The following is a 26,132-nucleotide window of genomic DNA, read 5'->3' on the forward strand; positions in this document are numbered from 1 at the left end:
TATAAAATTTGCAACTTTCCAAATAAAATGATGTATATATATGTATCAATTATAAACTCACATGGCAAGGTGTATTTTTTTTTTAAATATAATTTTCGCCGGTTGAAAATGTTAAAATTTTTATGTGCATTACCTCAAGATCTAACAAAATCAGTAATTTTTTATATACAAGGCTGTGGATTGCTGTGTTATAAAGGTTAAATTATGTGTTTGTATTGTTAGCACTGTCAAAAACAGTATCATATTATTTCATAATATAAACATGCATTGTATGTTGAAGTGCTAATGTTTTTCTGAGGAAAAGTGATGAATAGGTTAGTAAATCCCTCAAAAAAGTAAAGTATGATGCCAAAACGAAGTGTTTTTAAGAAATGTGGGTTTCAAGGTAATACATTTTCGAATAAAGGGAAACCACTGTGTTCAACATATGGCGTGTGAAGTTACAGACAATGAAATATGGGCAAACTCGTCAGTATCTAGACAAACACCCATTACTGCTTCGAAGATTAAAATAAAACTTTGTGATACGCAGTTTTCTCAAAACAAAAGTGATGTAAATGGTAGATTAGGTTATATTCTGACAGATTTACACAACCTAACAAGGGTGTTAGGTGAATGAGTGTGTTGTAAAATATGTTGAGGAGCAGTTAGTTTACATGAAGACAGTGAGGTAACAAATGGACTAGCCAGGAAACTTATCATTAATTGTGCCACTTGTAAATACACTCATTCATTTTGGAATTCTGATAAGCATAAAGATAATTATTTTGAAGTAAATGTTAGGTGGTTTTATGGACTGAGAGCTATTGGCAAAGGACACACTGCAGCAGAAACAATGTGTTCCGTAATGAATATGCCATGCCCACCTTGTAAAATCAACACGTATGTAGGATTTATTGGAGCTGCTGTGGAATATGTTGCATGTGAGTCAATGAAGGGTGCTGCAAACAAAGCTGTTGAAATAAATGATAGTATGACTGCCATATCAGTAGCTTTTTATGGCACTTGGCAGAAGCGCAGCTACGGTTCTACGAATTCTGTTGCTTACGATGACCACTGTGGATACTGGAAAGGTAATAGATTTCCAGATTTTAACCAAACATTGTTATAAGTGTAAATCAGGGAATACAGAAGGGCATATCTGTGACAGACATTATGAAGCACAAGTGGTGGTATGGAGGGCTCTACAGCTATTGAAATTTTTAGTTGATCTGTGAATGAAAGGGGATTGTGTTACACTAAGTTCTTAGGTGATGGAGACTCAAAAGCATATAACAGTGTAGTAGCCGCTCAGCCTTATGGTGAAAAGATTATCACAAAACTGAAATGTGTTGGTCATGTCCAGAAGAGAATGGGCACCAGGTTGAGGAAGTTGAAGCAAAGTTTGACAGACAAGAAACTTTCTGATGGTGAAACCATAAGACACAGGCTGACAGACCAAATGACTGATGAACTACAGCAGTATTATGGGATGCCCATTACAAATAATACTGAGGATTTGTTGAAAATGAAGTAGGCAGTATGGGCTACCTTCTTCCACAGACTGTCAACTGATGAAAAACCAGTACACCACCTTTGCCCTCTTGGATCTGATTCATGCTGCAATTACTACAATGCCCAATACTCAAACAGTTCATACAGCCACAAGCATTCCATCCCAGCGGCAGTCATGGATATCATAAGACCTATTTACAGACACCTGGCAAATCCTGACTAACTGAAGAAGTGTCTGGATGGTCAGATTCAAAATCCCAATGAGTCGTTCAATAATCTTATGTGGACTTGCTTACCAAAAAATGTTTTTCTTGGAATGAAGACACTAAAGTGGGGGGGGGGGGGGGTCAGTGATGCTGTTATTGCTTTTAACGATGGCAACATTGGTAGGGTGAAAGTGCTACAGCATATGAGAATTAATCCTGGAGCAAACTGCGTGAGAGAACTTGAACGAATGGACAAGATTCACATTGATAAAGCAGAATATGCAAGCACAGCTGGCCACTAAGGACTCCAGAAAGAGGAAAAGAAGAAGAAAACTTGGAATAAGATCAAGATGATGATATACAGTGTGGTGCATGGTGTTTCTGAGTGACTAAAAATAAAAAAAATTAAGCATATATTAAATGAGTTACAGTCTTTTGAAACTTCAGAAGCCATTCCTGAAAATTTACATTTTCTGTTGCATTTTCCCCTAAATCTCAGAAACCACTACGAGTAGAGTATTCAAATTTTCAGGGAGTAATAACATACATATGCTAAGTCTACCAAACTAAAAGAAGAACATAATGTTATGTATAAATAAAATTATTTAGGATAACGTAAAAAAACACACACAAAATTTTAACCGTATAATTAAAAAATTGTGTTTCCGAAAGCAGTGGCTGAATTGCAATTATTGTAGTTCAGTAGAATATACAGTTTAATGTCCTGTAAGAGTTTCATGTCAATGGTTACAGTGGTTCCTGAAATACAGGGAAGCCAAGTCACTAAATTTAACATTGTCAGGATAGGGTGTTCCAACTCCCTTTAAATACCTCCACCCTCAGCCCCTAAGCCTTCTTACACCCCCAGAACGCAATTTATCTCTTAATATGGTTCTAATGCACTTAGAAATGGTTCACATTTTAACATTTGTTCTTAATCCATTTCGTTTAACAGTAAACAGTATTTTTTTTTATATAACATTAATACACTATTTTTAGTAATCTGCAGTTTTTCCATCCCAGCCAAAGTAGTAACCATTAGCCCTAGAGACACAACTGTATAGGATCTTTTTTTTAATTTTGAACTGGAACACGTTTTTACTAGAAGCACCAGTTCTCAAGAAAAACGAAAACAAGTAACCTTTATTCCCCCCCCCCCACCCACCCGCCCAATCATACTCAACCAGTGAAGATTTTCAGTGCGCCCAATCATACTCCACCAGTGAAGATTTTCAGTGTGTGTTCATGTCACTCCCTCCAATCACTGTAAAAATATTTGCAACTATATCATTTTTGCCACTATTTGGTCTTCATTACTTGGGCTATAGTATAGGGAAGTGGGAAAGGAAACTGGCTGTATCTCTTTCAAACAGACCGCAATCCATAATTGATTTATGGAAACTATGGAAAATATGCACCTGTGATGCAAATTCCATGCCATAACCATTGTGCTCCAAATATTGACAGTTAATTTGTATGTCTTTTCCTTACTAGATTACACATACTCCATAAAAAGTAAATGAAACCTGTTACTGCAAAACCTGTTCAGATCACGGGGGAAAGATTCTAGTAACCATGTATGAAAAGAAAGAGTAGATGATGATTATGATGATGATGTAAGGCATTCAGGGTCTGCCTTTTTGTACCACTGTTTACTTTTTGGCCTTTATTTTCATGATCTGAGACCAAATACCACTAATTCAGCTGAACTACAAAGAAACTCTTTATAATGCTCACCATTGTTTCTTGTAAGAAGGTAGTCAATAATGTATGTTACACCTAATAAAAATAAATACATCTTCCCGAAACACATTTATTTTTCTCTTTGAAATGTTGGGGAAAAAAGAAAGAAGAGGAAGAAGAAGAATGAGGAGGAAAGGGGGGGGAGAGACCATACTCCATCCTTTCATTTTATAATTTTGTTTCATAACAATTCCATATTATGCCAGTCTCAGACCTATGTATCATGTGGAAACAGGAACACTGCTGAACGTTTTAATGTATTCAATACATTCCTTATTTTGGGGAGCTGTTGACTAAAAGACAAACAGATGCATGTCCTATTTTAGTCTAAGCTTTGGCTTTATTTCCTGATGACTGATTCGCCTGTTGACTTCAGATGGTTTCAAAGGCATTAAAATGAATGAATATAGTTCCATTTTTACTTTGTAATATGCCTCCCCCATCAAGAGTGGGAGAATTGTTAACACAACACAGGTGAAATATTTTCAAATATGAAAAGCACAATAGCTTTTAATTGCTTTTTATGTGTCCAAGTCCTCAGTAATCTTAATTTGTGGTACTTGACAACACTGATCAATTAATTTAAAAATAATGTTGCAGCTCATTAGCTATGTGTTTTCCAAAGTTAGTGTCTGGGCTCTTTGAGTACACAATTGTTGATCTGGCATGACTGGTATTATAGTAATGGGCATACGGCAATGCATCGGAGAACCTTTTGGAACACAGCATATAAAATGCATTAATGAAAAATTTTTAACACTGCTGTACAATTGGTATATGAGGCACAAATGAAAGTTTTACTATGAGAAGAATAGTCTGACATCTAACCTCTGACTGAGAAGTACTAAATGATATTTACCAGTGACTGAACATAATGCATGAACACTGCTCCTACATCACGGAGTTGTAGAAAGCAAAATGCTCTCCTTCCTGGTAAGTCTAACCAACCAATATCACAATAAAATTACCCCAGAGTATGTGTATCTATAATTAAATACAGTATTCACAATACTATAGAAATCCTAAATAGTTTTCCTTTGTAACATATTGTTTCTAATCCCAAATGGAAAAGGTTTCTATAGTTTTATTTAGCACATATTGTTATTGTTATCATCATCATCATCATCATCATCATAACAACAATATATTAACATTGTGACAATATCTTTGTGAGTAGGCTCCACCCGAAGGTCAGAAAGGGGAACTACAGAGTAATTATAATTAAAGTTAAACTTTCAAATGGCTGTAGAAATAACACCACTGGTCAGAATGATGTCAAATTGCAAACAGAATGTTATCAGAGTAGGGGGGAAACGTATGGCCGAAGAAAAATAAATAGTTACAAAATTTAGCAATAGATGGTGCTGTAAGTATCATAATTTAATAATGATCGACTAAAAACGACAAATGAATCATACAACAACGCCTAAGGCGTACGTTTGACATTGAACAAAGTGAACTGTTCAATGTGCACGGGTGCACAGGTGTGATACTGTTAGTTATGTAAGCCCATCCAACACAGCAAGGTCATATCACATTGGATGAGAAAAATCAGTTTTTAATTGTCCTGAGGCCAAAAACCACATAAAGCATTAATCAAAATCAAATTCGATTATTAATTTCCATGTGACTGGTGCAAAACATGTTCAGTATGTCCACTATTTTCTGCAACAAGTTGAAATTGAGAAACAGCATGTTCCACAACTGATCGAAGTGTTTCCGGGGTCACGTTCAGAATGTGTTGCGGAATGTGTGACTTCAATGCAGCTAAGACTTCAATGCAGCAATCAGAACACTAAACACAACATGTTTCAGATAGCCTCACAGCCAGGAGTCACATGGATTAAGATCAGGTGATCAGGACGACCGGGCTGTAGGGAAATGGTAGCTCATAATTCTAGCATTTCTGAAATGGTGCTTCAGCAACTGCTTAACTGGATTTGCAATGTGTGGAGGTGCGCCATCTTGCATAAAAATGATCCCATCCACACATCCACGCTGTTGGAGAGCTGGAATTATGTAGTTGCACAAAAGACACTCATAGAACTTACCAGTGATGGTACAGGTAACAGGACCGGAAGCACCTGTCTCTTCGAAAAAATATGGCCCTATGATAAATGATGCCGTAAACCTGCACCACACAGTGACCTTTCAGGATGAAGTGGTACTGGTTGATTTGCGTGTGTCTTTTCCGTTGCCCATATTCGACAGTTCTGTGTATTGACATGTCCTGTCAGATGGAAGTGGGCTTCGTCTGTCCACAAAATCTTCCACGACCAATCATTGTCCACTTCAATGCGAGCAAGAAATTCTAAAGCAAAGGTGTGCATGGGTGATTTTGAAAGGATAGCAAAGAAGGATTTTACACACAGTCCTCACAGGTATTTCCAATGTACGGGCAGTTCTCCGTGCATTACACGTTTGCACACCACCACTCGTCTCCTCCTGCATTGCTGTGGCCACTGCTTTCACTCATGTTGAACCAATTCGTTTCCTCCCTCTACCAGGGTGCACACCAAAAGAACCCAAATTTTGAATTCATTTTCTCCAGACCCACGGCAGTCATCGGACCAACGACTTTTTTCAAACCCTTCTGTGTCATTAACTTCTGCAGAGCAACGTGTGCACAGTCATCATTCTTGTAATACAGCTTTACAAGCAGAGCGTGATCCTGCATTGAGACAGTCATGGCGCATGTCGCAGATGCGCAAGGAGGAAAAGCCGTGTACCCTGCGTGTTTAGACCAACTTTAATGGGTCATGCGCATGACAGGTGTTTTCATTTATGTATTATGACACATACAGTGCCATCTATTGATCAATTTTCACACTCTTTTTTTTTTTTTTTTTTCCTTCTTCTGCCATTCGTTTTCCTCCTCCTCCGATAACATTCCGTTGCAATTTGATATGATTCTGACCAGAGGGTGTTATTTCTACAGTGTTTGGAAGTTTAATTTTAATTATAATTACCCTGTATTTTCCCTACAAGGATGTCATTTTCATTACACCAAACAGCGGAGCTGCATGCCCACAGGAAAAAGAGTTGCTGTAGTTTCCCCCTGCTTCCAGGCATTCACAGATCAACAGGAAAACTTCTGTGAAGTTTGGAAGGTAGGAGACACGAGATACTGGCTGAAGTATAGCTGTAAGGATGGGTTGTGAGTTGTGCTTGGATAGCTCAGTTAGAAGAGCACTTGCCCACAAAAGGCATAGGTCCCAAATTCGAGTCTTGGTCCAGCACACAGTTTTAATCCGCCAGAAAGTTTCGTATCAGTGCACACTTCTGCCAATATTTATGTCCCAACTATTCTTGTGGTTAGATCAGAACCTCTGTCTACTTTAAATGCAGCAATTAACACCTGTACTTCATCACATTTTCCAAACTAGCAAGCTGCCGTCTCCCCCCCCCCCCCTCCACCCCCATCCCAAATTATGCCTGCAGTTCTTGTCCGATATGGTGATTCTTGTCCAATATGGCGAAAGCCTTCCCAAATGTTACACTCGTAAAATGGATTTGCCCTATCTGCTATACAAACAATTCTCCTGTACCATGAACTGCCATTTCCCAGCTGTTTTCTACATCACTGTCAACAACCAAGAAAGATTTCTCCTCATTCTGTGCCATCTCATTGACTTTAATAGCTCAATCAATACTTCACTGGGATTTAGACTAATTCTTTGTCCTCTAAAGGGATCGGTATTCTGATACAAATCTTTCCTACAGGTTACAAAGTGTTATTCAGTCATCTACCCAATCTCAAATATTCATTCATCCTAAACTATACCTGATATGAGTATCATGCTCCATAAGTCATACCTCTCTGCCAATAAAACATGCAACCAATGCATACTTCTGTATCCATCTTGTGAATGTCAAGTATTACCTCACGATTAGTACAGGAACTTGCAAAACAGTCACCTGTCAGCACTGTGGTGAATACCCAGTTGCAAAGCACAGTGGTGTTGAGGTAACAGTTGTTTGCAGTAACTACTATATAACTCATACCATACAGTTGTAACAGCCCCATTGCTAAGCTGCCATGCATTTTTTTTGTCATTTTATATATGCAGTAATGTAAATGCAGTTCTGGAACACTGAGCACTACCCATCACTCAATTACCAACATGGCCAAAGACTTTTAGTTCTTCAAGTTTAACCTGGGAGATTTTCTGTACCATTTTGTATTGAACTTAAGTTAAATTGCATCAATCGTTATCCAAAACTGCAAGAGATGTTCTTGTTCTGCTATTATTTTGTGAACTTATGAACAATTAACTCTGTCACCTATGGTGTCAACTGCACAGTAAATACACCTGCTGCATGATTTTGCAAACTGTTTTCTGGCCCAGTGGCAGTATATAAAGCAGACAACAATCACTAGAGCTTTATACAAGATCACAGTTGACAGCTGTTGTCTCACTACTTCTAAAAGCCACCTGTGTACTACCTAAATATCAGGGCAAGTGAAATTTGGCAGCTCGACATGAGACAACATGTAGCTGAATCGGCCACAAATGGCAGCTCACTGCAGCTGTTGCCAAATAAAAAGGGAAACAGAGAGGGGGGGGGGGGGGGTGAAGATGGAGTACAAAGTAAGAATTTTCAGACAACTATTTATAACTACTAACATCCGCGTCATGCTAAGTATAGTCATGGTACCACCATACTACTGAAAGTCATAACTGCTCAAACTTTAATCAAAAGAACAACAACTACCTCATGGGAACTAGTTTTTAGGGAAAGAAGTAAACTTAATAGTACATTTTTGTGTTCAAGCTCCCTCCCCCCGCGAGTTTCTTATTTATATTGCAAATTTCCCAAAGATGTCCTCTACAGATTCCATGGGGAAAATTATAATTTCAGGGGAGACAAGGAGATTTGAGAAATCAAAGATAACCTAAATCTGGATATACACACAGGTATTTGGAACACTTTGCCGTGGAGAAGGAAATCAATAATAGAACTGTCTACACCAACCATTTCCTAAATACAAATACGTGGCTTGTGAAAGTAGACAAAGCCCAGAACAAGTCAGACTGTTAATAAACAGCAGCTTTGCTATTAAGATTGATTTTCTTCAGTATTTAGGAACTGCAATATGTGACATATCAAAAATATTCATACTTTATCAAGTGCAATGCCTTATTCAGTACACGAGATTACTTAATTTCTGAAAACAAGTGATTCCATTTCAATGAGACAACTGTTATGCTGTATCAACATAGACAGCATGTGTAACTCTCAAGAGTTTCACCTTCTTCCAGAATATCAAGAGATGTTAACACACAGATGTAGGGACTCATTGTTTAAGACAAATTTATTTTCTGGTTTCATTCAGACAACTAAAATTGAGAATTAACACGAAATGTTTATAAATAATGGACATGTTAGTATGCAACAGGTATAAATCAGTGCGGCTTGTTCTCAGATGCTGGGAAATCTATGATAGTCACTGATGGAATAATGTAAGATGAACGGAATGTGCCTTCAACTGAGGGATGTTCTTAATTCTGATTGCACACACAAACCTCTCATTAATTGCAGACGCTTGTCTGATACTGTACACCATATTTACTCAATTATGAGGGTTTCTCCCCCCCCCCCCCCCCCCCCACACCAAATTGTCAATTGAAAAATATGTGGCTGTCTTATATTCGCTGATTAAAATATTGCTGCAGTGTTCAATGTTTTTACATTGTTTAACAGATTAATATAGGGGCTGTCTTACATTTACAGATGAAGCTTTGGCTATTAATGTTTTGTACAAATTTATTTTGAAGAATTCCAACGGATGGGGCTTAGCACACAATGATTTCACTTGAATAGTCTCAAGATTTCCCAATACACCGAAACACTCCCCACACAGTATCGACATTGCTCGAACAATCACGTGACATTTGATGCGTGGCACTAGTGCAAGGGATATGAAAGAAACTATGAACTAGCCACTCCAACAATCTAATGTTCTGCTTAGAAAGTGACAATTTTGTGACACACAGGAGGAAATATCATTAAATTCTGTCAACTTGGAAACTTTTGGGATATCTGAACAGATCTGCAATAAAAGTTCTTGTACATATAGGGATACCATACACAAACATTTATGGTGCTTTTTAAGTAAAGGTTACATTCAAAGGCAAAAAGCTTGTCCTTCAAAACCCATTACTTGATTCTGAACCCAAATATAAATTCTGTTTGGTTATGGGAAACTGTTATGATTCACCAAGTGGGTTACAAATGAGAAATTTAGTTGCTGTTCACTTATTACAAAACTAGGTGAAAAATATCACCAATTTTTAATCAGCTTCAGAACACGATTGTGACATTAATATCAAAAGAGAATGAAAATTAAATGAGAATTAAAGGTCTAACAAATAAAATATATCACATTAAACTGACTGCAACTGTTATCATAAGAATAAATTACAGGGAAAAATAATCATTGTGGAGATGGCACCAACAGATGTCACTAGATAGCAGGAAGAGTAGAAGATCGAGAACTGGACTGAACCATGACTGCAATCTTTTATTCATATATATTAGTTGCTGTTGTTACATATGACCTGCACCCTGGAAGATATTGCTGTCCGTGTTTCACTTCTGCTCAAGTACAGCATTACAGAATGGTTGGAGGGGGAACAGTGACATCAGCTTGGCTGAGAACTACACTGAGTGCAAGGAGGAGTGGTGAGTGGGCAGCAAATTTTGTTCTGCTGCTAATCATGGTTATATGTTTCTGCAGAAGATCACAAAAGTCTAAATTGGGGCCAGTTGCACAGTAATGTATGCTCAACAGCAATGCTGTCAATGCCTACCGTGAGGTATGACGCGAACAACGGGGTGTGTCAGCTGCCAGTTCTACATAGCCAATGAGAGAGCAGTGGGCAGACGATATATTTGGAAGCAAGAGACATTGTAACATTCTCATATCAGTATAGAAGAGAAATCCGCTGTGTGTTCAGAGAAAAATAACTGTTTTCTCAAGTTCCGCCATAACGATGACCTCAGAAATTGCAACATATTCTTGGAGATATACCCAAATATTTGGGCCAACAAATATATAAGTTTCACAGATGTCTTGTTATGATTATAATGATGATGATTAAATATACAGATACCACACAACTGTCTTAAGTATTGTAAAAAAGGTAGTGAAAATATAAATTAATGTAAACAATTTCTTTTTGTTTATTTTATTTCTCCCTGTGTTATCAAAATGTTGACAATGAATAAATGGCGCAAGTGTAGAACAGATGAAATGTTACCTTTTTAGGTAGATACCTTATATCAATGAAAGTTTGGAATTTTGACCAACAGAATATGTTAAGAAATAAATTTTTCCTCAAAGAGCCACATAAAACAAAAAAAGTGGGAGGAAACTGGAGGGGGGGGGGGGGGGGGAGGGGGGTGTCATGTTCAGGTAAATACAGTACTGTATGTTCTAAACACCGTTTTGAAGACGACATGTTACTTCCATACATTAAGTAGTGCACAAGCTGGACGCAATGGACCAAAGTGTTGTATCTGTAGCCTATGTAATACGTATATACCCAGAACATACAACATGTAAAATGCCTCCATTACATACAAAAAAAATTTCTATTTTTAGTTAAGTTTAGTGAAACTGAATTATGTTTCACATAATGACCATAATTCCACTTACCTACGGGAACACTGCCGAGCTTCACTGTCTGCATCATACATTCCTTTCCTCAGAGCTTGTTGCAGGTTTGCAACCTGTTTTTCAAGTTTATGAGCAGGCCAAAGACGAAGAATTAATTCAAGAAACTCACAACATGCTCGTCGGATTTCCCTAGATTTTGATTGCATAATTGATATTATCACTGGTATCAGTCTGTGCGAGTGAGTGTACCTTATGAGAAAGCGTACTGTTACTAGGCCAGCAGTTGCTATTACCTGTGAATGAATAAATGAAATATAATTGTTAGGTGCTCGGAAAATAATAAAATGGATGCTTAGGAACACTCTAGTGAGAAGAAGACTTCTTTGTAAGTTCTACTGATGAGTACATGCTGTCTCCCCTTGCAATTTCATACTATCAGCACAGATTTAATTTTTAATACAGTATCCAGTCCCGCCATATTAATGTTATCCAACAGTATAGGCTGTTAATATCTTCTATCAAAATCTCAACCCTTACTAATGTGTACTTTTAATGCTATGATTTGTAGTAACTGTGCTAAAAAGATGAGTTACAAATGTCTTTTTTGGAAATAGCTCTTCCATAGTTACATTGTTTATTTTGACAGCAATAGTTTCAAGCCCACTAGCCATTATTTAGCACTCACACACATTGCCGCCAGACTAGCAGCCATCGTACTGTTCAGCGCATGCCCACGCGCCCGTGCATCCCCGCCCCACACACACACCCAACCACACCCACCCACACACACACAGCGAGAGAGAGAGAGGGAGGGGGGGGGGGGGGAGGAGGACTGATGAGTCTCCTAAGTAATATGATTAAAGCTTGTCTGGCTTCAATGAGCACGAACAATTAACAACAGGGTTGCAGCCTTCAAACTAGTAGTTACGAAATAACATCAATTCCAATAAGGCAGTAGCTTTGATAAACATTAAGATGAGTTTGGGAAAGATAGGTAACAAGGATGGGTCACAAAGAATCCAGTTTAAGAGAGACTATAAGGACCGTGCACTAACCAACTGCATCATTGGGACATGGACTGGCCAGTTTTTATCACCCCCCCCCCCCTTCCATATTTCTGTAAATCATTTGACTATTACTTCAACTCTCATCCTAAAAGAATGCTAAAACATAGTCTTTCCACAAAAGTATTGTGTGTATTTCTATTAATACGACTAGGTGCAGCATCTCTTGAAGATTACAACTGGTCGTAATTATTTCTGTAATTTATTTTTTAATATACTGGATTAAAAACGAAGCAACTTCTCTAAACCGCATATTCCAAAAACACACAACTGGAAACAACAACAACATCCATAATGTTATAAATTCTTACACAACACTACATTACTGCTACAAATATAGATGATACACACTAAACAAAGTTTCATTTACCGTCATTTAACATTGCCTCCAAATAAAAAAGGTGACAATACAACAAATATATTATGAAATCATAGTGATGTGACTGACAGCCTTCTCTTACTGATTTCTCCATTCGTAGTGAGAAATCTACTACTATATGGACAGAAGGCGAGCATGGTAAATCATTCTCCTTATGTGAATCACATGGAATGATTCATGTGATATCACATACTGATACCACCCAAGGGTGTCGCGAAGTTGGCAACACAATTGCAAATTTCCGTTAGACACCGACAGTGGTCACGCAAAATCTGGTGGACCCAATGGTGTGCACCCACTGAGATCATGCCGCCAGCAACTCTGCACCACTTGTGACCTCTGTTGCCACAAAATATGACAGGTGGCAGCAGCCACTGAACCCACTTGCTGTTGGAGCCTCATTGTTATGACACCATCAATCATTTTGAGTACAGTGAGCCTCATCCTAGTTGTTATTGTATGAGATGGACCTCTTAATTCTTGCTGCCTTATTTGTAATGAGTCTATGTACACTTGGAGAAATACAAGTTAAGTAAATCTTCTGATTACTGTGTTAACTTGTTTGCTAATCATTTATGTGTCTGTCCAGCTTTCCTATGATGACAGTTGCCGTAACGCACTGTAGTCCACATCTCCTTACTATTATGTATGAACTCGTGCACAACAATACAAAATCAGAAAAGGTATGGGGCATGGGTACTAATTGTCATCACTGATATTTAATTTGTAAACTGAAGCTGCTAGTAAGGAAACAAAGGACCATCTCGTCGTGGGGGAAAAATCAGCTCCTTTGGGTTTTCGGGACAGCTATAATATCCACACAAACAAAATCAAAACTACTTGGACATACTAGGTAGCTAAATGTTAAACACAGGAAATTCCAAAGAAGAAGTTGGTTTATGAAATTTCTACTTATATTACATCCTTTTCTTGTTATACTTGTCAAGAATCTTAATATTTAAATAGTTATCCACATGAGGTCAACATACCTTAGCTGAATTTGGAATCAGATTAATTAGATTGCCAAGAATAATTTCTGCAAAGTGGTCAAACTTTGAGCCTAGCTGTCGAGACATAAAAGCTATTGTGCAGCACGCTTCTCTCACAACCTGTGACCTGTAACATTCATAATGATGTTATAGTAAGATATCATTTCTAACACATAATTAAAGCATAGCTTGCACAGGATAGAGTAGCATGGAGAGCTGCATCAAACCAGTCTCAGAACTGAAGACCACAACAACAACAACAACAACAATTAAAGCATTTGCAGGATCTCAAACCTGTAGTAGCAATGTTTAAATATTGAAATGTGTGATATATTTCTACCGACATGTAATAACAGACTGTGTATTGTAGCAAAAACATATTGGTACAACAAACTAGGACTGCACAGTCTGTGACATAATTCCTAAATACATGTGAAGGATTGAGTTCCTCTTGACACAAATGGCGTCTTGTACACCAAAAAAATTTCTGAATCTATGCTGAACACAGACTGTACAGATACTTAACAGTTCCTATCTTGTTAATAAAAATTCATGAAATTTAGAAAACTGTAACTGCCGTTTTTTACTATGACCTCTTTCTCTGAGATTCCCTGAAGCAGGCCAAATACAATGTACAGGTTTCAAATAATACCAGTCCATATTATCATGCCAGTAATGCTACTGCACATTCGCACAAGTAGGAAAGCCATGTAATTAACACATTTACCTTAGCACTTATATTTCAAAATATTGAAGGAAGAGAATACTTAAATAAATCAATTATGTGCAATTTTTAATAATAATAATAATAATAATAACTGTCTTCATGTAACTCATTGAAGTCATTTCTATTTAAAATTAAATTACTAGAAAGAATGTGCTGAACACATGTTGATTAACTATAAATCGGTCATTTCTCACCTATCACCACCTGGATATAATCATGACATACAGGATATACAATTTGTCAATTTTACCGGGTATGCTATTTGTTAATTTTACCGGATCTAATTTGTCAATTTTGCATGCATAATACATCTACAATCCATTTCAGTGCATAAGGAACTATACATCTTAGATCCATTCTTCTAATTTCTAATAGTGTTCTTATTTCATCTCACTTGGTTTTCATGCAGTGCATAAACCAAGAGAGTGCACTCTAATTTGTCAACTACCAAGGCCTAGCTCTAATTTCTTCATTTTCTTGAAACAAATAGATGCTGACGTTCTTCAGAGATTTTAGTATGCTTTAACCAAAACACTTCCCTAGTACTTATTAGGAACATTGTCTCCAAAATGCCAATTTTTTTGACATTATTATTATTATTATTTTTTTTTTTTTTTTTTTTTTCATTCAGGCCCACACGGAGACATGTTGGATGGCACCTAAGAGCCGGCGCTCAGCAGATGCTACCAAGTGGCAGCTGCACCAGATGCAAAAATCGTCAACGTACAATGCCAAGCAGAGGCCCAACAGAGATTACAAGTGCATTGATGGCTATGAGGAAGAGTGTGACACTTAGCACAGAACCTTGTGGAATACCATTCTCCAGACTGTGAGGGGCACTGTGTAAAGTGCCAACTCGAACTCTGAAGAGCTGGTGCGAGAAAAATTCACAGATAAAAATCAGAAGGGGCCCACGGAAGCCACAGTCATGGAGGGTAACTAAAATGTGATGGCACCAAGCCATGCTGTATGCCTTATATAGGTCAAAGTAACCGCGACAAGGTGCTGGTGGTTAGTAAAAGCCTGTCGGATGGTTGTTTCCAATCTGAGTAAATGGTCAGTTGGAGATCGTCCTGCACGAAAGCCACACTGATATGGGAACAAAAGGCCCTGAGATTCGAGTACCCAATATAATCTGAAGCTAACTATCTTCTCAAGCCATTTACATTTGTCAGACGTTGGCTTCTTCCTGGGCTTAAGGACAGGGATAACAGTACAGTCTCATCATTGTGACAGAAAAACACCCGTGAGCCAAATGCAGTTGAAGATCTTCAGGAGATGTTGCCTCTGGGGAGCGTCCAAGTGTTGGATGATCTGGTTGTGGATGGAATCCGGCCCTGGGGCCATGTCTTGTGAAGAGGTAAGAGCCTGCAAGAATACCCATTCAGTGAAGGGTTCATTATAGGGCTCAGCGTAGTGCAGGATGGAACATAGGTGGGTCTGTTAAAACTCTAAATTTCTGCCGGAGAGAGGTAGCAGGATGGGAAGAGGACACCGGTGCCATCGCAAAGTGTGTCGCGAGCTGTTCTGCAAGGAACAATGGATCAGTGCACAGAACACCTTGGAGGTTAAGACCTTGGACAGCTGACAGTCGCTAGCCGCCCTGAAGGCTACGGAGCTTTGACCAAACCTGTGATGAAGAGGCATACATCCCCAAGGAGGAAACACAGCGCTCCCAGCATTCCTTTTCACTCTGCTTAATAAGGTAACGAGCCTTAGCATGGAGACACTTAAAAGTGAGAAGGTCGGTCTGTGAAAGGTGTCGTTTTAATTGCTGCAGCGCCTGTCGGTGGTCCTGGACAGCGACTGCGACACTTTTAGTCCACCACGGTACCGGTCGACAACGAGGGGGACCTGTGGATAGGGTGTCAGCAGTGCCAGTAGCACAAAGATAATGGCAGAGATGCCTTGCACGACTGCACCAATGGAATTCAAGAGGGAGGTGTCGAAGTGCACAGCAGACATATATAAAAGCCAATTGGCCCTGTAGAATGCCCAACATGGGGGCCTGTCTGCCTGACGGCAGCAGGGGAACAATAGAATCACCAGAAAAAGTGCCCGCAAAAGGCAAGGGTCCTGAGTTCGAGTCTCGGTCCGGCACACAGTTTTAACCTGCCAGGAAGTTTCATATCAGTGCACACTCCGCTGCAGAGTGAAAATCTCATTCTGGAAACATCACCCAAGCTGTGGCTAAGCCATGTCTCCACAATATTCTTTCTTCCAGGAGTGCTAGTTCTGCAAGGTTTGCAGGAGAGCTTCTGTGAAGTTTGGAAAGTAGGAGACGAGGTACTGGCAGAAGTAAAGCCGTGAGGATGGGGCGTGAGTCGTGCTTGGGTAACTCAGTTGGCAGAGCACTTGCCAGCGAAAGGCAAAGGACCCAAGTTCGAGTCTCGGTCCGGCACACAGTTTTAACCTGCCAGGAAGTTTCATATCAGCGCACACACTGCTGTAGAGTGAAAATCTCATTCTGGCATTCTTTATAGTCATTTTTTTTTTCTTTCTCACTGGACCACACAACATCCATGAAGACTCTTTCAGTGCCAAAGGCACACTTTATTTTTCTGCTTTCTTAACTGTTAATATTGAATGTATGTCTAGTTACTGCAATATTTACACTAGCAGTATTATCACTGTTACTGCGTATCATCACAAGCTTTTCTACGTTTTTATTTCATCATATACACTTTGTCTACTTTGTTTCCCAAAGATGATTAGGGTTCAACATCCCATCAGTGGCAAGGTTAGTAAAAATGGTGCACAACTTTGGATAGGGTTTAGACAGCAAAAGAAATCAGAAGTGTCCATTTCAAAATACCCAGTTCGGCATGTGCCTCCAGAAATTAGTAGTGCCCATATCAAAAGACCCATTCTGGCATTTGCATTAAGTGATTTTGGGAAATTTGCCATGGCTGTTTCAATAAAATTATTCCAGTACTCAAATGATTCAGGAACCAAGAACAACCTAAATCTGAATGGTTGGTTGGGGATTTGAATCCTGCTCTTTCCACATGCAAGTTCTATGCCTTAAGGACCGAGTCCCATGGCTCAGTGTGTTTCAATGTTTGTGCTTTACATTCCCCTATCTACTCTCCCTATTCAATAAACTCCAACATTTCATTAACAATCCAATACCTCTCAATAATTCATTCACATGTTCAGTAATATGGCCGAAAGGCCCAAATACACTAACAAAATTATCACAGCAATAAGGTAGCCATGAACAGCTTCATTCATGAAATGTGTGTGTCACACGATTTCTGATACACAATTTTGTTGAAGCACTGATTAACTGAGCAACCAAAAACTATTAATATCACTCTCACAATTCCACGCAGAATCATTAACAGTTCTCTTGTTTATCAAAAAAAGACATCTCAGAGCTTGAGAGAAACCTGCACTACAGAGAGAAATTTAAAAAGAACAAAGTTTAAGTACTAACCTCAGATCTTTCAAAACTCCTAAAAATGGTGTCTCCATTAAACGTAAGTGTTTGAAAAATTCCTCATGCTTAGCAGCTCGAGCCATTACAACAGATCGTAGTTTTTTCAACTGAAATACACAAAAGTTTTTACTTATTTTAAGAAATCAATTTTATTAACACTTATAATCCTAATCATCACATTACTAACCGCCTCAACACGTTTTGACCAATCATTATTTGGATCATTAATGATGTCAGTTATTTTGGTCAGCGCTTTTTCCAATTCTCGCACAGTGAAAATTTTGGCTGGTTGAACTTCCTCAAAAACTTTCACAAAATGCTCCTCGTCAAGGGCTCCTGCTGATGCTGTAATTGTGTAAAAAAGATTTAGTTAGTATCTCTAATCCATTTAAATTTTGAATAGGGCCTGTGCCACAGGTATACCCTCTGATAAATATCACTGCTGATTTCAAACACTGGAAAATCCAGGGTCGAATATTAACAATATAAGGAACAGATAGATTGCTACTCACTATAAACATGACATGTTGAGTAGTTACACACAGGCACGACAAACAGACCCTTACACTTTAGCTTTTGGCTAAAGCCTTCTTCAGATAAGGAACACACACATACACACTCAATAACCAGTACAGGCTGGTCTCTGCATGCCATAGATGGTGGCCATGTATGCATGAGGTGTGCTTGCTTGTGTGAATGAATGTGTGTGTATGTGTGTGTGTGTGTGTGTGTGTGTGTGTGTGTGTGTGTGTGTGTGTGTGTGTGTGTGTGTGTGTGTTTTTCCTATTCTGATGAAGGCTTTGGCCGAAAGCTAATGCGTAAGTGTCCTTTCATTGTGCCTGTCTATAACTCAATGCATCATCTTTACGGTCAGTAGCAATCTATCTTTTCCTTATACCACTGCTCATTTTTCTCTTTAACATAATTATTGTGAGCCATATCATTACAAAACATCATGAATATCTTCTCATTTGCTCTCTCTTCAGTAATGTATATAACTTCCATCATCAAACTACATGACTAAATTGGACTAAAAGCTTAAGTTTAATGCTATGTGATATGTGAACTCTGTGGAAGTAGCTTTCTTTTATAAGCTGCCAATTTTGTTATATCATGGATCCCTAAGCATGAAGAGTTAATTTGTCTTCAACTATGGCTGAACACTCCAGCCTCAGTACAACATGACAGCATTAACCCTCCATGCATTTCCATCTGCATGACTAAACATTATTTAGAGATGATATATTTTTGGCATTGTGTTTTATATATAAAAAGAAAGATGATGAGACTTACCAAACAAAAGCGCTGGCAGGTTGATAGACACACAAACAAACACAAACATACACACAAAATTCTAGCTTTCGCAACCAACGATTGCCTTGTCAGGAAAGAGGGAAGGAGAAGGAAAGACAAAAGGATATGGGTTTTAAGGGAGAGGGTAAGGAGCCATTCCAATCCCGGGAGCGGAAAGACTTACCTTAGGGGGAAAAAAGGACAGGTATACACTCGCACACACACACATATCCATCCACACATACACAGACACAAGCAGACAAATATATATATATATATATATATGTGTGTGTGTGTGTGTGTGTGTGTGTGTGTGTGTGTGTGTGTATGCTACTCTTGATGTTCACAAAAATCTGTGCTGGATAACTGTCTCTAATCAAAACTGGTCGCACCATCAAAAAATTGAAAATCAACTTGAAGTGTTACATGATGTCATTTTTACCACTGCTGTGGAACACAGTCAACATAAAATACCACAAATAACTGTTGTATTGTCCAATATTGACAGATACAGTATTCCCAAACTCTTGTGTTGTCATTGCTCAAGGTATGACCCAAGCCATGAGGGAGTCTCATAAAAAGTATTATAATAAATAAAGAGATACCTGTAAGACATATTACTGTAAAATATGAGCTAAATCACATACCTTTTTTACTGCCTTGAGTTCCTGATGAAGAAAATCGGGACATATCTCTTGAAGCATTTGTTAACATGCATTGCAGAACAAAAACTGTGTTAAGAATGTGAGTAATGGACACAACATACATGCAAAATTGTGAAAGGGATTAATTACGGTGCAGTCATTTTACAAATATTGAAGATACGTACAAAGCATTCATGAGACAAGCACACAAGCAAGTACACAGACATAGGAAGTGGATAATATATGCTCTATTATTTGGCAGGTCTATCCATATGTGGCAGTCAAATGAAAATGAGACAGATGGAAAGTAGTAAGTAATTTCTTTATTATTTCAAAAGTAATCACTGTAACATTTAATACTTTTATCCCACTGTCTGACAAGATGGTCAATGCTTTTGTGGAAAAATGTCTGCAGTTTCCCACAGAACAATTTTTGTACCCAGGCATTGCACTGTTACGTCTGAAGCAACTTGATAGCCACGAATGTCTTCTTCATGGTTTCAAAAGTATGGAAATTGGTTGGGGAGACGTTGGGACTGTATGGAGGATGTGTATGAACTTCCCAGTGAAATTTCTGCAGTATAGTCAAAACAAACTTGGCAAAACATTGGTGGACATTACCCTGCAACACATCCATGCCCTCCATCAACATTATTAGACATTTGGACTCGATAGCCTGATTCACGTTTTTGCAAAGTGTCCATTTACCACGGTAGGAGGGCATTCACATGTTTCCACTTTTGGTTCTGACACTCTCTAGCTCAAAATAATGACATGTTTCACCACCTCTGACAGTATGGGACAGGACACAATATTCTTCACTGTGATACTGTTCCAAGTGCTGCAGTGATATAGGCATTCTGTTCAACTTCTGCTACTCTGTTAGGCTGTGGGGAACCAGCTGCACACAGATTTTCCAGAACTTCAGATGCTCTGTCATGATGGTGTGAGCAGTACTGTGACTGATGCCCAAGACGAGGCAAATATCTAACACCCTCTGGCATTGGTTATTTGTGACGGAACACCCACTGCAGTAATGATATGATGAGCCAGTCCTGGAAGACTGCTATTTTTCAATGACACCCAACCTCCGCCAAAGTGTTTATTCAATGCAATCACACGTGCACATGACGTGCTGTGTTTGTCATATACAGCACTCATTCAGGCATGAACTTCCCTTCCTGACAATCCTTCTGCAGTAAAAAACTGCACCTTGCTGTTCCTCTCGCCCAGAATCCATAGTAAAGTCAAACACACATTCAATTCATTGGCCTCACGTCAACCATGTTTAACAGACAAATGGCACAGAGGTGAGAATCACCCTGTTCTTTCCTGACTGCCAATGGAGGGCACTTCCACGCACACAGCTACCTGCACTACCAATGTGCACACTATGTTCATTTTGATTTGACTTCCCCTTATATATGAAGCAATAATGAGTAATCAGCAATGTGAAACAGATGGATTGTTGGGTAGTCTTCAAGGGTATAATGTCTGTAGACTTAAAGGCAGGAAAGAATGGTTGATTGCATTAGAAGTAATAGCCCTTTAAATTGTTACTAGCCATTATTAATGTGTTCAAGATTTTTGCAGGGATCTATGGTTAAGCAAAGGATCTTCATACTTGTCAGCACCACCCACATTCCAATGCATAAGAGTGATTTCAGTAAAACCATACCATGATACTCAAAGAAATTAATAATTTTTGCCTACACGTCACGTTCTGCATGAATGCAGAAAAAATAATATGAACTGATGATTTATTTAACTAATATTTTATATTTTCAAGGGTAAGATTGCTTTTATAACTATAATATGCACAGGAATGCATTACAAACAAATACAGAAGCAGGCCACATTTAAATATGAGCATTAGTCTTCAGAAAGATGACAATGTTTGCAGGCTGTTTTTAATAAGCTAATTAATCACCCACTGAAGACTTAAAAAAAAAAACAACATCAGGGATCAAACTAAATAGCAAACATAAAATAGTTAAAGCAATATTCAGTATCTTGCATTCTGCAGTATAAACTGCCCTCAAGTACTTATTTTATCTGTATTGCCACAAAACAATATTTTTCCTCATCTGTTATTGGAACAGACACATACTCAAAACTAAAGGTATAAACATACCTTTTAAAAGGGCTAACAAACCAACATTTTTCAGTTAAGTTTACCAGAGCATGAGCAGAGTACACTTTTGGCTGCTGTTAATCAGTGGTAACAGATTACACTGATATTTATTGAACCTGTGACTGTTTCTAGAATAAATAACATAGTAAAGACAGCAACCAGTCAGTAGATAATGATCATTTCACTTTGAAAAACCAGTTTCAAATGCTTCACTTATCTTCAGTGGATTATACGGTTTATCTCACATTTGTAGCAACTTTGGAAAGCACTGAAATGGTCTGGGGAGACATGCCTCCAAGGTAAAGTACATAAAATTGAAGCACATGTTTAAGGCAAAATCTTGGCTCCACTAAATCTACATCTGTACTCTGCAAGCCATCATATGGTGCAGGGTGCATGGTGAAGCATACCTTATATCACTGCTAGGCATTTCCCTTTCTGTTCCACTCACAACAGAGCAAAAGAAAAACGGCTGTCTACATGCCTCCATATGAGCCCTATTTTCTCTATCTTCTATTTGTGGTCCCTATGTGAAATGTATGCTGTCAGCAGTACACTCATTCTGCTGTCAGCCACAAATGCCAGTTACCTGAATTTTGTCAACAGTGTCTCACAAAAAGAGTGTTGTTCTCCCTTTAATGTCTTTCTTTAATCCTACCTGGTAGCAGCTCCCTAACACCTGACTACTATTCCAGAAAGAACTGCACAAGTGTTCTGCATGCTCTCTCTTCCACAGATAAGCTACACTTTCCTAAATTCTCCAAATAAACTAAGCCATTCACCTTCTCTACAACTGACCTTACATGATACGTCCATTTCAAGACGCTTTGCAACATTACATCTACATATTTAAACAACATGACTGTGTCAAGCAACACACCATTAATACTGTATTCTAACATTACAGGATGTTTTTCTTACTCATCTGCACTCATTTACAGTCTTCCATGTGTCAAGCAAGCTACCACACATTACACTACACAGAAATTCTGTCTCTCGCTACAGCCACTCAATAATGATCCTTTCCCATATGCTACAATGTCATTAGCAGTCACAGATTGTTGCTCACCCTATCAATTGTAGTGTGTGTGTGTGTGTGTGTGTGTGTGTGTGTGTGTGTGTGTCCTTGGAGATCTTGAGGGAGAAGGGTTGAGAGCATTCTCACTGTCCCTGGCAGCATGATGTCAAAATGGACATAAAAATGACGCTGAAACTAATATAAAATATGATGAAACTGACATAAAACATGATGATGAAACTGCTGACACAAAAAGATTTCATATCATCAACATCTTGTACCCCACAACTTATTCAATTCTAAAAGGAAGAATAACACACAACATCGTTATGCACACCTTTGGACAGCGTATTATGGACAGATGAACAGTGAAGCACTGAGACATCTACTAGGCAGACCTCAAAACCCAACTTTTCAAGAGACATAAATTTTATAAATATGTTGCAATAGTTCATGTACTGTAATGTGTTAATATTAACAGGGGAATGATAAGGACGAAAGTTCAAGACAGGCAGCAGTTTAAGCAAGCTACGAGGGTGGTTTGAAATGTTCTCGGAACAGAATAGAAAAAAAGTACTTTTATCACTGAAACTTTTATTTTTATTTTTCAATGTAGTCTCCTTGTACATTAATGCACTTGGTCCAATGATGTTCCAGAGCCCTAATCCCATAACGAAAATTAGTTTCCTCCAGGCCTGTGAAATAGTTGTCAACTCCGGCTATCAATTCTTCGTTTGAAGTTAATCTACCAAAAAAAAATTTCAGTTTTGGGAAGAGATGGAAGTCTGATGGAGTGATATCAGGTGAATAAGGTAAGTGTGGCTCATATTCATACCTTAGTTCGTGTAATTCTGCCATGGTGACAACACGTGTACAGGCGCACATTGTCTTGATGGAAGATAACTCTCTTCCTTACTAAACCAGGTATTTTTTTGCATATATTTTGTTGCAATTTGTGCAGGAGGTTAACATAATATTCTCCAGTAATTGTTTGCCCAGTAAGGAGATAACCTACAAACAGAATCCCCTTAGCATCCCAGAACACTGACACTATGTTCTTTCCTGCTGAAGGAATTGTCCTTGCTTTCTTTGGTGGCGGAGGATCGGCATGTTTCCACTGCTTTGACTGTTGTTTTGTGTCTGGGGTATAGTAGTGCACCCAAGCTTCATCTGTGATCACAAACTGGCACAAAAATTCTTGTTTGTTTCTCCTAAAATGGGCCAAACATTGTTCCGATATGTCCATTCTCATGATTTTTTGATCCAGCGTCAAGAGTCATGACACCAATCTTCCAGATAATTTTTTTTTTCATTTCTAATTCTTCAGTTAAAATGTGATATACCCCTTCAGATGACATCTGGAAAGCATGAACAATATCATGTACTTTTAATCGACAATCCTCCATGACCATTTTATGCACTTTTGCAATAACTTGTGGAGTAGTGACACATCTCGCTGACCACTGCACAGATCATCATCTAAGCTCTCCCGACCAAATTTAAATTCATTTGTTCACATGGTAACAGTTGAATATGAAGGATCCGAGTCCCCCAATGTATTCTGGAAATCAGCATGAATGTCCTTTGCTTTCATGCCTTTCTTTACGAAGTACTTAATCACTGCTCGAATCTCGATCTTTTCCATCTTCGCAAATCACTACGCGGGAACAACAACAGAGCCACGTCACCACCACAGCGCTCTTCCAAGAGCACTGACGTGGCCTGTGTTTACAGGCAACAGACCAATGAATATCATGTGAACAACTCGTTGCGCTAACGCTGACCTCTCGTGGTGATTCTGAAAACTTTTCAAACCACCCTCGTGTATTATAACAACAAGTGACAATATTATAGCAACAAGTGACAAGGGTACTTCATCAAGCAAAGATATATCTGATTTGGTTAAGCTTACCATATTAATGTGTGATGTCAGTATAAAGCTAGTGTCTTAGTGACTGCTGGGTAAGAAGAATTTTTTTTTTTTTTTTTTTTTATATGTATAGCTGCATGCAGTTAAAAATAGTAAGAACTGTGGCTGTTGCACATGGAAGCTGATGGAACTGGACAGCACCTGGAAATGGTTGGAAACTGCATTGGTCACAGTCTGAAGACTTTTGGCTGCTGCCCTGAACTGCAGTAGCATTGAAGCATCAGCAGAGAAAGATGTGTTGCCTTTGGCGTCTCTAGCAACACCTGGGATCTTTGATGTTGTAATGCCTTCCAATACACCTGACCTGATTGGTTCACACTCACCTAAGTGTGAATGGCAAATAGTGGCAAGGCTGCGTATTCCTGGACAGAAGGCAAAAGTGGGTAGTAGCAATACGGTTGTCTCCTTATGCCTTTAAAAACAGATGTGAAGCCTCGCTCACTAGTGAGAGAACAATTGGGACTGAGTCTGATCTCTCTGAAGATTCTAGACAGGTACAGAGGATGAATTTGCCAGGTATTGGGGACTCAAACATTAAGCATGTGATGGAACCCCTCAAGCAAAAAGGAGGCAGGTTGAGAAGGGAGACCAGTGTTGATTGGGGGGGGGGGGGGGGGTTTCTTGTCCAAGATGTGAAGGAGGCCCAGCCAGCAGCTACTGAGAGAGGAACTCATTCACGTTACCAAAATGCACACAAGTATAGGCCTGTATCACAGATTTTAACCTGTTGTAGAATTTTGAAACAGGTTTTATTCTTGTATATTATGATCTTGCCAGAGACCAAAATATCCTTCAAGCCATGATTTCAAGAAACCCAGCTCACATCATTCATCTACAAGACTCAGAAACCTGTAAACTACTGGCACCCACATTGACAAAGTGTTTCTCGAGCTCCAGAAGGCATACATTACAGTTCTGTACTGTCAGTCAATAAACAGCATATGGAACAAGGATCATCTTTGTTATTGAACTGAAGAGTTCCTAGCAAATAAAACACAGCACAGTCACGCTACAGCAATATGAGAACACAAAAAGAAATCTGTAATATAACACATACAGAACATTCAATGAAAGAATGTCTACTATCAAGATAATACTAAGAAAGAATAATCAAAAACAATATGTTTCATGAAATATGTAACATGATGTACATAAGAACAATAAGTACAGATTACTCTTCAATTATGTTACATGCATGGTTTATCAGCCAAACAACTCTGCAGACATTATAGGGCGCCAGAAAGCCATAGGTTAAGTCATCTATTTCTGAATCTCCACTTCTACTTTATTTACTGCCTACTCATTTGACCACTATATGCTCATGCAGATTTCAGAGAGATCTGGTACCAATCCACCCACCCATTCGCCAAATGTATTTATTTCCTTACCCCCATTTTTCTTCTGGTTCTGCCTGGAAGTGACAGATTACTGAAGGACTGTAGCCC

General features: G+C 38.7%; 1 protein-coding gene across 1 annotated transcript in view; it reads right to left on the minus strand.

The window, feature by feature from the left end:
• Positions 1-26,132, minus strand: part of LOC126143531 (CLIP-associating protein 1-A-like) — a gene marked incomplete at its 3' end in the record, with an annotated part of 235,094 nt that overhangs the window by 137,137 nt on the left and 71,825 nt on the right. Inside the window, 4 exon segments of the mRNA XM_049915437.1 lie at positions 11,107-11,360; positions 13,500-13,626; positions 17,666-17,775; positions 17,856-18,013. Coding sequence (XP_049771394.1) covers positions 11,107-11,360; positions 13,500-13,626; positions 17,666-17,775; positions 17,856-18,013 — 649 coding nt within the window.

Source organism: Schistocerca cancellata, unplaced genomic scaffold, assembly GCF_023864275.1.
Source record: "Schistocerca cancellata isolate TAMUIC-IGC-003103 unplaced genomic scaffold, iqSchCanc2.1 HiC_scaffold_823, whole genome shotgun sequence".
In the NCBI taxonomy this organism is placed as follows: domain Eukaryota; kingdom Metazoa; phylum Arthropoda; class Insecta; order Orthoptera; family Acrididae; genus Schistocerca; species Schistocerca cancellata.